General features: G+C 41.2%; 1 protein-coding gene across 3 annotated transcripts in view; it reads left to right on the forward strand.

The window, feature by feature from the left end:
* nlgn2b (neuroligin 2b) overlaps positions 1 to 12,760 on the forward strand; it is a 116,810-nt gene that overhangs the window by 49,128 nt on the left and 54,922 nt on the right. For all 3 annotated transcript variants that reach the window (XM_061740037.1, XM_061740035.1, XM_061740038.1), the window contains one exon: positions 2,164 to 2,899. In XM_061740037.1, the coding sequence (XP_061596021.1) occupies positions 2,410 to 2,899 (490 nt within the window). In that variant the 5' untranslated portion in view covers positions 2,164 to 2,409. The remainder of the gene's footprint in view (positions 1 to 2,163; positions 2,900 to 12,760) is intronic.

Consider the following 12,760-nt stretch of genomic DNA (forward strand, 5'->3'; position numbering starts at 1 on the left):
TCGTAAAACAACATTCTGTTACTGAACAGCGAAGGTTAAACTTCTCCTCCGCCATTACCTTCTCTTGTTGATGTGAAATGCATTTCGGTATACACAAGTCACGATGTGACCCAAACTTGGTAAAAATGGGTGGAACGATGACACATCCAGGCATTTGGGCTGTACTCCAGTACATGTAAACTCTGAATTGGAACAGTAGTTGGCTTCTAATGAGACGTTTCACAAGAACACAAGTACAGACAGGAACACATATCGAGAAATTGCTATTGACTGGTCATTAGCATGTTGAGGGTGGCAACTAGGATAACAGAAAAACCTCTCTGTTGCAACCAAAGAAAAGTCTGTTTAGATAAAGATTCAGGGCATCCTTCTACATCTTAACTTCCCCAGAATACATACAGACTTACAGTCCATACAGACACCACATGCATGCTCTCTCTGTGACCGTCATTCATGGGCTGGCCGACCAGAAAGGGAGCTGAGGGTCAGAGGTGGAACCATGAGGTGGCATTCATCCTTCAGTTAGCACCATGTAAGGCCTTTATCACACCTAAATGGCCAGTCTCCCAAAGCCAAAGTGAGATAAGCGCGGCCCTTTCATCTGTAATGATGTGAAAGCAAGAGGACCCTGAACTGAGGCGAGAGGGAAAGGCTGACTCTGGCAGTGCATGAATGGCTTTTCAGCCACTTACCCCACTTGCACCTCTAGGTTGTTTTTTTGTTTGTTTTTTGTTTTGTTTGTTCAGTTCTGCAAAATTTCTTGTGAAAATGTGTTCGTTCATTCTGTTTTCGGTGTGCTGAAGTCAATTACAAGACTGGTGTTGTTTTTACAGTTCAAGTGCTGTAATTATCTGACAGATGAAAATATGAGATGGGGACCACATTACGCCGTAATCATTGAAAAAAGTTTCCCCTTTGGACTGCAAATTACCTTTTTGCGACCAGATCAGACAGACAATAGGCCTGTCTTCACATGCTCACAGCAAGCCTCCATTAACAAGTAATGATTGCAGAAAGTGCAAAAGGCATTTCCAGTGTTTGTGAGAACTATGTTTTGACAAATTGTTATTCAATGCAACGAGCCAAAACTTGTTTAATAAAACAAAACGTCTATTTCACCGCCGTTGGGACCTGATTCTACCTGCGGTGTGATCACAGGATGCTAACGCTAAACATCCATGTATTTGCACCCTAAATCCTGTAGGGAGATTCACTTACATGATGTACGTAATTATTTGACAGGACAGAACCTGCCTACTGATGGACCAGAATTCTGATATCTGAATAAAACCTTCAGATATCACTTGAAATTGAAAGCTGGCAATACACTATATTGACAAAAGACAGTGATTCTTAGCAAAGAATTAGAAAAACAAGGTCCTCGTCTCAGTTTTATGAGCAGGCCACAAATGTGCCTGGAATTACAATGCTGTTTTCATAAAGGCTGAATCCTGTATAAAATGTAAATTAAAATCAGAACGCAATGATGTGCAAATCGTTTAAACCCTGGTCTTTTTATTGAAAACGGAACAAAGACAACATATCAAATGCTGGAACTCCGAGATTTTATCAAATCTCAGTTTAACAACACATTTCCCACAAAGTTTGAATGTTGGCGAGCTTATCGCTGAGCTGAATCACCTCTTTTTAATGAACAGTGTAATCATTTGGGGACTCATGAGACCAACTGCTGCAGTTTCAAAATGTGGAATATTTTTCCGTCCCAACGGCTCGGGACTTCTTTTCTCATATTTTTCATCTCACAATGTACCGCTTTTGCAAATGAACCTGATTTACATGTTCTTCATTCCTGTTTACTGTAGCCTAACCTTTCTCAAACGTACCTGGATCAAATTAAAAATGAGCTTACATTTACGAAGACTAAAAGCTAATATCCATTTTGCATACCATAAAGAAAAAGATGCACACATAGAAAACATGCTAATGTCTGCCTTGGTTTTTGCACACAGAATATCAAAGCTCATGCTCAGATCTGTACTATAAAGACTTAAAAAGGTCTTAGTTGAGAACAAACAGTCCATTTTGGGAGAAATCAATGTATCCAATGTGTCCTCTTGTGCCTTTTAAAGGCATTGACATTGCTCAGAGCACATCTATTCACAAAGGCTTTACTGAAAGCTCCAACTCGTCTGTGTCTTTCAGGTTTAATTGGCGTCTTGACTGCTGCGCTGGACCCACTAGGAGTTTTAAAGAGAAGAACTGATGAGACGACAGAGTCTACCTGAGAATGCTACCTGTCCCTCCATCTCACCATGTTATCCTAGAAACACTGTTAAATGGTCCCCTTCCACCATTCCTCTTTTTTCCTTTAACCCTCTGAGTTTGTGATCCCTCTCTTGTCCTGGCTGAAGTCCCAGTAATTTGATTGTAAGAGCTTTTATTTTGGACATGTTGTTTCTACCACTCGCCGGCTCCAGCCACCAAGGCTATGGTGGGAGGCGTCCCAATAACTCTCAGCAGGTTGCTAACCCCTGTCTGTTGTGGCTCCTGGGCTTGGTGCTACACCTGACGCTCTCATCCTCTCAGCGAGTCGACCTTAAACACCCCATAGTAACCACAAGCTACGGAAAGGTCCGGGGTATCAGGAAGGAGCTCAACAACGAGATTCTAGGCCCAGTGGAACAGTACTTGGGTGTGCCGTATGCCACTGCACCTATCGGGGAGAGGCGCTTCCAGCCTCCCGAAGCACCGGGTTCCTGGCAAGAGATTCGCAACGCCACCCAATTTGCACCGGTGTGTCCCCAGAATGTGCATGGGGTCTTACCTGAAATCATGCTCCCCGTGTGGTTCACGGACAACCTGGATGCTGCGGCAAGCTATGTTCAAAACCAGGACGAGGACTGCCTTTACCTCAACATCTATGTGCCCACTGAAGATGGTGAGTCTACATTATACACACATGTCTCTTAACAGGGTTTGGGGGGGGGGAGGGGTTTGGGCCTGTTGTATGATATTTGCATCATTAATGAGGCACTGTATGTGATGGTGAATGTTTGCTGCTTATTTGTCTTTTTTTTTGCATCAAGCAGAAAAAGAAAAGGGTTTGTGACACAACTATTTCACATTATAAGAGCAGCTTGTAATTTTCTAATCGTTTTCAAATTTTACATGTGTGTGATTACTTCCTGGAATTGCATCCTTCTGGTTTAATGGCGCTATATGTTAAAGGAAACCCAGGAGATTATCAAAGACTAAATCCTCATAATTTCTTTGGTTTGCATAAATTCCCTTTTCAATCATTATTGGTTAAGTCAACTCATTTTATATATGCACATCCTGCAACAATATCCCATACTATCTTCCTTGTCGTAATTATGGAATTGAACAGTCATTTAGTGTTGAGATTTTGTTCATTTAAACATGTTTCCAGATCTGAATGGAAAATGCAGAAAATTGTATAGCCATGCTTTTAAAGCCATTGTGCATTGAGATGTTTTATATTCACTTGTTCTAATTTGTTTAACTCATCTATGAATCTTATTGGATAGCTTGCATAAATGGAAGCTCTCTGTGCAACAACCCATGTATAAGTCCCTCACATCTTATTACATTTTCATATACTGTGTGTATATGTATGTGTGTATATATACACACACAATCGAGCTCTGTTGGCTCTTTGTTAAAACTCTGATAACATTCCTTTCACATCTTGTTTTGATAGTGACATTTGAAATTAGGCTGTATGAACAGATTTGATCAGAATGACAGTAAAGTAACAAGCTAAAGTGATGTCAGCTAGCCAACGGCTACACCAGCGGTGAAACAAAAGACCATGTCACTAATTATGCATGTTGCTTTATATAATTTGGTACATAAAAATTCATCCCATGTGCAGTTTTCATGAACGTGGGATCTACTTATTGCAACTAAACTATGGAGTTTGGCTCACCTTTGGAGCCAGCCCCTAGTGGGCATTCTGGTAACTGTAGTTAATCTTACTTCCTTGTTGAATTCAACCCAGAAAACCAAACATTCCCGGTGGGTATTACACAACATGCCGGAGCGTCCCCACTCAAAAGCACAGTATTATCAGTGGCTCCTTTATCAACACTGTGTGTCGATATGCCCCATGTGGTCAGATGTGGTATTGTTACATAAACAGGCTTAAAGCAGCTTACTCTGCTATACACTTTGTAAAACATTGTTTTGCTTTTAGCCAACCATTTGAAAATATAAGGATGCCTTTTGATAAACCAGCGTAGCTTGTTTTTCATCTTAAAAGGGGGGGTTATTTTTGTATTACTGAGATCACCATTGAACCCCATATGATTAAAATTGCTCTCTGACACTGCAGTTAAGTTAAAAGTTGATTTTTCTTTTTGTACAGCCCTTAATCACAGAGTGATAAGATATTTCACTTTTGCTGCAACATCTTCTTCAAGTAGTTATTTTTCTCTTTTTCCACCAAGCATGAATTCTGATCCTTCATTATTGTTTTATACTGACTTGGAGGGATTTGATCAAAATTGCAGTTCCAGTTTTTTAAGTTTTTTTACCGTTTATAAAAATATAATGCATAACCACCTTTTACATTTTGTGGTCTGACATTAGTTGAGGACTGGAGATCACTGGAAATCAAATGTTTAACCTCTTCACAGGCTATCTTGTCGACATATTTCGTGCTTCTTTTCTTATCCTTTGGCGAGCGTTTTTATAGTGAGCAGGTAAAAGAACACGGGATCAAAGTTTAACTGTGGAGGAAAAGCCTAATAGTTTCAAGCAACGTTAATGATAAAAAGTTAAAAAGCCTATGACTAATGGGGTCGTCTGAGAGGTGCCTGGGAGTATTCAAGAAGATGCATGTTTATGCATTAGTGCTGCTGCGCGGTAAGTCTAACTGTAGGATCAGTCTCGAGTGGTGTATAATGTTGTATTTCTATGTTAAAGCTGCAATTAAAGGGTTTTTTCATTGATGAATGCTCTAAAGGCCAACAAAAAGACAAAAAGAGATTAAGTGCTGGTGGAAAATATGAGGAAAATATGAGTATTACTGCAGTATAAAAAAACCATCAGAACACGAAGTGACTTTAATTCCTTTAAACACATTGCATAGTGTACTTAAAGAGTACCTATTGTTGTAGTATGTATACTGCAAGCTGCACACGTCGCATTATTTTAGCAGAAGATGATGTGCTCCCCTGCGCTGTTCCCTGGAGAAAAGGTGTGCAAATGAGTTGGACAGATTTTACATGTGGCCCTGTCTGCTTGTCAGAATCTGTCACTTACTGTCAGGGGTCACTGCTTACACAAGGCGGATGCTGTCTCCAAGGACATGTTTTGCCTTGTGTGATAGAAAAATAGAGGAGGGCAGTGAAGTTCTCCTCAAATCAAACAGATGATTTACATGCTCTCCTTGCCACAATTCTCCAAATTGTTTTACATTGCAATGGAGTGGAAATCGGATCAGTTTTACAGTTAAGTCCTTGAAAACTTTTCCTGTGACTGCCTCTCCCGGGCCTGGGGATGAGAACCACTTTTAATGGTTTGACAATTTGCATTGTGAAATGCATAACAGCATGATTCACAGCAGACTGCAAGCTTCCGAGTTTTTCCACATTTTTTAATGCTTCAGACTCGTCTTTAAGAGAAGATAGTTTATATTTCTCTTTTTAATATACTGCACACACCAGTCTCCACAATCACAAACAAGACAATAAACTAAGGCTATGAAGACAGCTATAAAGACACCGCTGAAAAGGGTAATTTAACCAAAGATGTCACGATCATTTTATTAAAAGATTGGGAGAAAAGATTTTTCCCACATGCCCTTTTTCAACATGTGTAAAAAGGGCAGAATATGTCTATTTTAATAGGAGTCCACCTGTGAACAATGGAAAAATGGAAATTATTGTGCAAGACTGCAAGACATACACTTGAATATATTTGGTGTAACTGTTGATGCTGAATGCCACAATGAAAGCCAAGCATTGTGGTGATGAGAATTAATTGTTGACTCGCACGACAGGAATGTGCCAAGACACCTTTCGAGTGAAAAATATAAGAATATATCTGCAGCACTTAAACTTCCCCAAAGCAGTCTTGCATCTATCACTTTGAAAAGGTCGTCGGAGGTGCCGGCGGACTTACCTTGATCCGGCTAAATTCAAGTACAGCCGCACTAGTAATCTAGTACGGAGGGACTTGGTCAAGTAACCCACAAGCTAATGGTTGCTATAAATGAAATGTAGGGTTCTTTTGTGGCGATGGGAGAACCATACAAAAGGATAAGCATCAGTGCAGCACTCTACCAATCAGGCCTTTATGGTAGAGTGGTCAGACCGAAGCCATTACTCGCTAAAAGGAACGTGACAGCCCGCTGGGAGTTTGAACAAAGATGGAAGAAAACTGGGACAGAATTCCCAAAACCCTTTGAAGGAAGACATACACGGAGCATCATTCCAGTGGCACCAGCCCTGCAGTCAAACGCAGTGACGGCAGCGTTGTTTTATTGGCACGGATGTGTTTGCAGCAGAGGCTGAGAGAGGCCTCAGATAGAGAGAAAAGGTGTTGAGGTCCTTGTGAACATCTTCTCCATGGTGATGAGCATTTCAGGAAAGATTAATGTTACAAGGTAAAAAAACAAAAACTTATTACTGAGAAACCAAAAGCAGTTGCTTTAGTAAAACTGTAATGAAGCAGCCAGAGTTGGAAACCAGCAGGGGATCTTTGCAAAGACCTGGAAATGGCTGTGCGCTAACGCTCCCTGTCCTGCCTGGTTAAGCATGAATACTTCTGCCAGGAGGAAATCTTCACAAGAAAATGAGTGCCAAGCCTGTATCAGGACTGGATCCTTCCCAAGAAGGCTATAGGATGCTATTGTTACCAAATTGTACTTCAACATAAGGTTAACTGTGTATGTAAATACACATTCCTTTTTTAATGGATGAAGCACAAACCCTTTCACTGCACTGATATGCAGCATTTACTGTAGAATATGTGTGAAACAATTTAATCTAAAAAAGAAAGAAAATTTAAAGGCTCTGTAAACTTCCTGTCAGGGCTAGATGAACCGTAACTTTATTTTCCTGATTAAAAATAGAAGAACTCTCTGGACCTACAATGGAGGTTAAGCCAACAAAACCATCAGCCCTCTGGCTAAGTCTAAGTTGTTACCATCACTGTCCAATTAATGTGAGATATAAAAACAGGGTCAAAAATTGCAATCATAATTTCAGACTTGCACTCAGTGTGGGAATTTAAGAGCAGCGTTTTACTTTGTATCTGTGGGAATAACGAATATAACAAACGTGTTCGGGTACAGCCCCAGAGAAGTGTCAGTAATGAGTTTGTTATGTTCGTGTGTCTCATACTGAAAGTAATTACAACTAGTTTCGCAGGCTGATGCATTTTTCACCAGGTGCTTTTAGGGAGAAAAAAAAGCTGCTAAAAGGTTCTAATGAGAAATCTAAAAGTTGGTAATTGTAGATGGCAACAGTCATCCAATGAGCGTTCCTCCCATGAATGATGGTGTATTGATCCGGTGTTTGTGCATTAAGAAGGTAGGGATCAATAAATGTGTGTGTGTGTGTAAGAAAGAAGGTGGAAGGGGGCTGAAGCAAGTCTCTACATGCAAATCTGAAATACTGCTGCTATTTTGGATTGTGAATAACAAAGATATGTGATATTATTTCCAGGTGGGTTGGAACATAGTTTGGGAAACTATTTTTCATGCACTTGTTTTCTTCTGATATTTTTGTGAAAATGTTCAACTAAAATTGCCAGACACATTTTACTTTTATAGAATAGCACAGGATCATTCTTAACATTCGTTGATCCTCTCACTATTCGTCCAGCCCTGCCATGGCGTTTATAATAGATGTTCCATTCAGCATTTCAAGAATAAAATACATGATTAATTGCCATTGCATTTATGCCACTCAGAGAAGTCATCTAATTTGAGTTTTGCACTACAGTATCACTTGGTCCTAATGTTGATTGGTCTAAGAATTTGTATTATTGCACAATACATTACTAATGCTATAGCCTTAATTAGCAAATATTAGCATAGCAAAATGCTAATTCAAATGGTTAATGATTAAACTTGAAAAACATTTGCATTTTAAGCACTTGTTAGCATTTAGCTGAAGGCACTGCTGTGCCCCCGGTAAGTATACACTCGCATGGCTGCAGATTCTAAGTGGTGTTTAAGCTTTTGAGCTACAGTTGTAGGTTTGAGTTGTAAAATTGATGGTCAAGCGTTCACAAAGCATAGATGCTGGCACCGTATTGTTTGGCAACGAGGGCTTCCATTTGCACTCGCAGCAGATGTAGGTGGGCCAGTAATGAATTGGCAGCGCACATTCAAACACAGCCTCGATCAAAGTGTCCCGCTGCCAGATCTTTTTGGAATGACATGACCTTACCACATTTCATCTCCAGAGTTCAGCATTACATTCTTTCCCATTGTTGCTTAACTTGTGGACTTTTGAAATATTCACGCTGACTATGTTCTCTGTGTTATTTGGATTTTTTTTTTTTTTTTCAAGATAAAGCCTTCTTTTCTTTCTGCATCTGTTCAGGCTGCCTGCTCTGTCCTCCCTGAAACCGCTCCATCCTCTTCTTGCTTCTCACTCCTCCATCTTTATGCAGATGGAAGTAGAAAGGGTCACTGTTCTGAATGCAAATGATTTCTGTGCCCTTCCCCACCAGGCCATCATGTAAACCCACCCTCAAACTCAGCTCAAGTGAAATTAAAATAACTTCTTAGCATAATGGAAAATAACTCAAATGTTTGTCCCGCTTGGAAAAGTCAGTTTTTGCACTCTTCCTTACATTCTCCTTTTCCACGACCGCCTTCTCTTGTGTTCCTCACCAACTTTCATATGTGGTCAGGTTGCTAGGCAAGAGAGCTGTCTTTCCACGTCCCCATTTCCTCAAGACACTCCCCAGGCAAAGGCCTGAGATCCTTCATTTTTATGACCACTAGAGCAGACATTTACCGTGCACTTTATTAAAAAACATATTTCAGGGGACAAGGGGGGGTTGCAGTAGCAGAGATGGAGAGCAGAAAAAGGATAGAACTGCATGTGCTGCAAGATGCTGCCTGGACGGGGATGGGGGGGGTGGGCCGAAGCTGTGTCTGACACCTTGTCAAGCAGACAGGCCACCACAGACATGACATACTGCAGCTTCATCCCGTTTACTGCACTGAGGAAATGGAGAAGGACGGGAGACAGCTTGTGTTCTGGACGGCTAGCTCAATGAACCGAACAGAAATGCAGTTGACTGAGCGATGGAGCTGCATTAGGTCAAGCAGTACAGTCCCGGGACAGCCCAGGCTAAATGCCCCTGCATAGACCATTGCCTTTCACTGATGGGTGGCCCATTACATCCTGTGGCAGCAAGCGTACCAGCAGACCTCTGTTCTGAGCCACATCAGAAAGATGTTTTCAGTCCAAAAAAAGTGTGTTTTTCCCCTTAGGACACATCCTGCTTCATATCATTTATAATGCATTGTAGTTTTTCTTCAGGCCTGTCAAGAATGACATACCCCCTTGAACACTTACGTCAGTGCATATCCACCGTACAAAACCAGAGAAATACACCTTAAGGTTGACAGCTTGCAGGAAAAACAATGGACACATCAAATTGATTAAAAAAAATTCCATATAACATTGTTGAACTTTTTACAAAAATCCAGCCTGAAGTGAAACTCAGGCCCTTAGCAACAAAGACAGTGGAGGAAGTAATGACATAATACATTATTTGTTTTTACCATTACTGACTAAAGGTTGTGGTCAGTTCATATATTTCTGTGAGACTAGACTGGATTTAAAAGGACACGAACCAACGTTTTTAGCTTAGAGGATCCCCCTATCGGAGTGGAGGCTAGAACGCTTTTCAGACACAGTCAGAGATTTTCTCTTTTCGGTCCCTTGCTCAGTCACCCTCATTCTTTTTTCCTTGATTCTTTCATCATTGCTTTTCTTGGCATTTTCAGTCACCTTAGCCACGATGTCCACTTCAGCTCTGTGAGCTAACGTCATCTGGGTAGAAGAAGCAAAACACAGTTGTCACAAGAGACAAGGAGAAAGAGGGTCGACTAAGAAAGGAGTCCAACGTTAGTTTGGGTGGTTCACGGATAGTATGGTCAGGAAACCATGAGAGCTACACGATGTGGACACTCATGTTCCCATGAGGACAAACCTGTTAGTTATGTCATCATTTATTTTAAAAGAAATTAATATCTGCAAATTAGGTACCCATCAGCCTGCACAGAAATTTTAACAATCATTTAACATAATTTTCTGATGTTGATGTGCATCTCAAAGCATCACTTGACTTGTATGTTTGTGTCTGGTAACCTGTGGCTTTTCATATCTTCTGTAGAGAAAAAAAAGCCTCAATAAATGAGAGATGGTTATAAACACAGTGTTCACCTTTGGTGTGCTTTTGACGAGCCCCTATGTCCTAGGGTCCCATGGTCCATAGGACTATGTGTAGTCCTATGGACCTTATACACAAAGCTTTACAATTGGCCACATTGCTGAATAGCTGTCTGACTTTTGGTGTGTCACACTCCTTTAACATGTACCCTGATTCAACAACTGAATTGGCGTTGGTTTTGTCAGCAGGGCGGATTCCTCTGATTGCACCGGTGTAGACTCTCCATAAACCCGGTCATTGTACCTGTCAAATGCTTGAAACAACGCGACTGGATTTCCTTTTCTTTTGTTCTTGAAGGTGTTTCACCTTCAGTCCGGACAGTTCCAGATGGGAAGGCAAACATCTTAAAGAACAAAGCAAAAGGAAGTCCAGTTGCCTTGTTTCAGGACATCGAATCAGCCAATATGTAAAGGAGACAATAACTGCTATTTTCTCACTGCATAAAGCCGAAGTGCTTAACTGTGTGAAACTGTCAATATGATGTGTCAGTATGGTTTTCTGCCAATGTCCAATGTTGCGACCACAATAAAGCATCATGGACAAATTATAGAATGATATTTCAATGAGAAAATGAACTTAAAAACAAGACATCTGGCCACTGCGTACAACAGAACCTATTCGTGGACCTCTCCATCTCCACAAGAGGTTCTTCCACACGTGTGTTGGTTTCCTCTTGGCTCGATCACATGAGTAATTCTGCTCTTGAAGTTGATTTCTGCTCATGAAAAATCTGTCTTTTGACAGTTTAGGTCTGGTGACTAATGAGTACCAGGTCATGATGTGCTGTAACTTTGGGCTTTCTGTAATGTTGTCTATTAAAGTCGAGGTGAACATTCTGGGTGCAAGGTGCAAATAGCACAGAAAACCTACTGCACGTTTGGTAGGTCCACCTGGCAGACATGGAAAAGTCCTGGGTTCACAAGAACTGCATCCCTTCTATATGCCTGGCTGTTTCTTGTTAATGACTTTGCAACTACTCGTGATAAATTTGTTCGTGAGAATAATATAACTTGCTTGTGAGTATCGTTTACTGGACTCTCAACAAGTGAGGCCATAGATAGTTAAAACGGAAATACCAATCTGCCAAGTAGTGTAAACCGACGTAAGAGAACTAGAAGTGTGTTGGAGTGTTGTCTTGCTCAGTCATACATCTTGGCAGTTGAACGTTGTCTGTGCATAACCAAGTGGTGTCTGTTGGTGGTTCTTGTTGCCTTCTGCTCAACTGCAGGGTGTGGCTGCTTGAACCCTGTAGAGCAGTTTAACTCTTTAATAAGTATTGGGAACTGTACTGAAACCAGAGTCGTCTCCTCTAAGTATAAAGGTGTGGTTTTATAGTGGTGCTAAGTAGTGAGGGAGTGCTGACAAGACTGAAGACTAATGGGCCTTTCTATCCATTACCGGTCTATTCACCTGTCCTCTGTAGCCCGGGACCACCGCCTGTTCCCATCCCCTGCTCTATGGCAGTAAGTGGTCTCTTGATCAGGCGCCTGCATAGCTTTGCTGAGAGGATCCAGCAAATCCATTCAGCATTGATCCTCACCCATTAAGACAGATGATAAACATTTGATATCACAAAACCGTATTCATGCAGACAAATGGGCAGAAATGCTGCATTACGATGGTGGAGTTCAATGAAATTGTGCATCTCCTTTATCAAAAGATGCTCAGTGTGGTCAAAAGGGGACCTGCCAACACCTACCGGTGAGGTGTCCTGCAACAAGTTTCCAACAGACGTGTCAGCAGCCCACCAGCAGTGTAATAAACCCCTTTGGCAACCAACCTAAGTATTTTTTCCACCTTTTCTTTCCTCTTTCTTTTTTTTGTTTTATAAATGAGAAACTGCAACACCTCCCCACCAGAGAGCAGTGAATGTACTCTTGGGTGGGTACGAGGACACCAGCAGATGATAAGGACGCTGTTAACATGCTCTGTGTAGTGCGGGGACATTTGATGTGTGTGTGAACGTGACTCTATTTAATGATTTCTTTTGAAGACGTGGAGAGTGGCTGAGTAGCACACAAAACACGGTTGTTTGCTGCTAGAGAGCTCCACTGACAAAAGTAAATTAGTGGGATCCTTATCTGTTAAAGCTAACACAGGATGACACAGCAGAGGATTGGTCGGTCACTTTGATAAATGTTTGTTACTGCCTCTGCCCTATGGAGCATTTAACTGGCATTACCATTAAAGCTTAATGTGGGGCGCCTCTTTGACCTTGATGAGGGGAATCCTGTCACAAACCTTTGCAGGAGGTATAAATATCCAAAATAGCCCAGGCTGAACTATTCTAACCAAAAGTCCTCACATTTATGATTTTAGGTGGGCATTTCTTGCAATGTATTATTGACTTTTG

The sequence above is a fragment of the Cololabis saira genome, chromosome 14 (genome assembly GCF_033807715.1).
Source record: "Cololabis saira isolate AMF1-May2022 chromosome 14, fColSai1.1, whole genome shotgun sequence".
Lineage (NCBI taxonomy): Eukaryota > Metazoa > Chordata > Actinopteri > Beloniformes > Belonidae > Cololabis > Cololabis saira.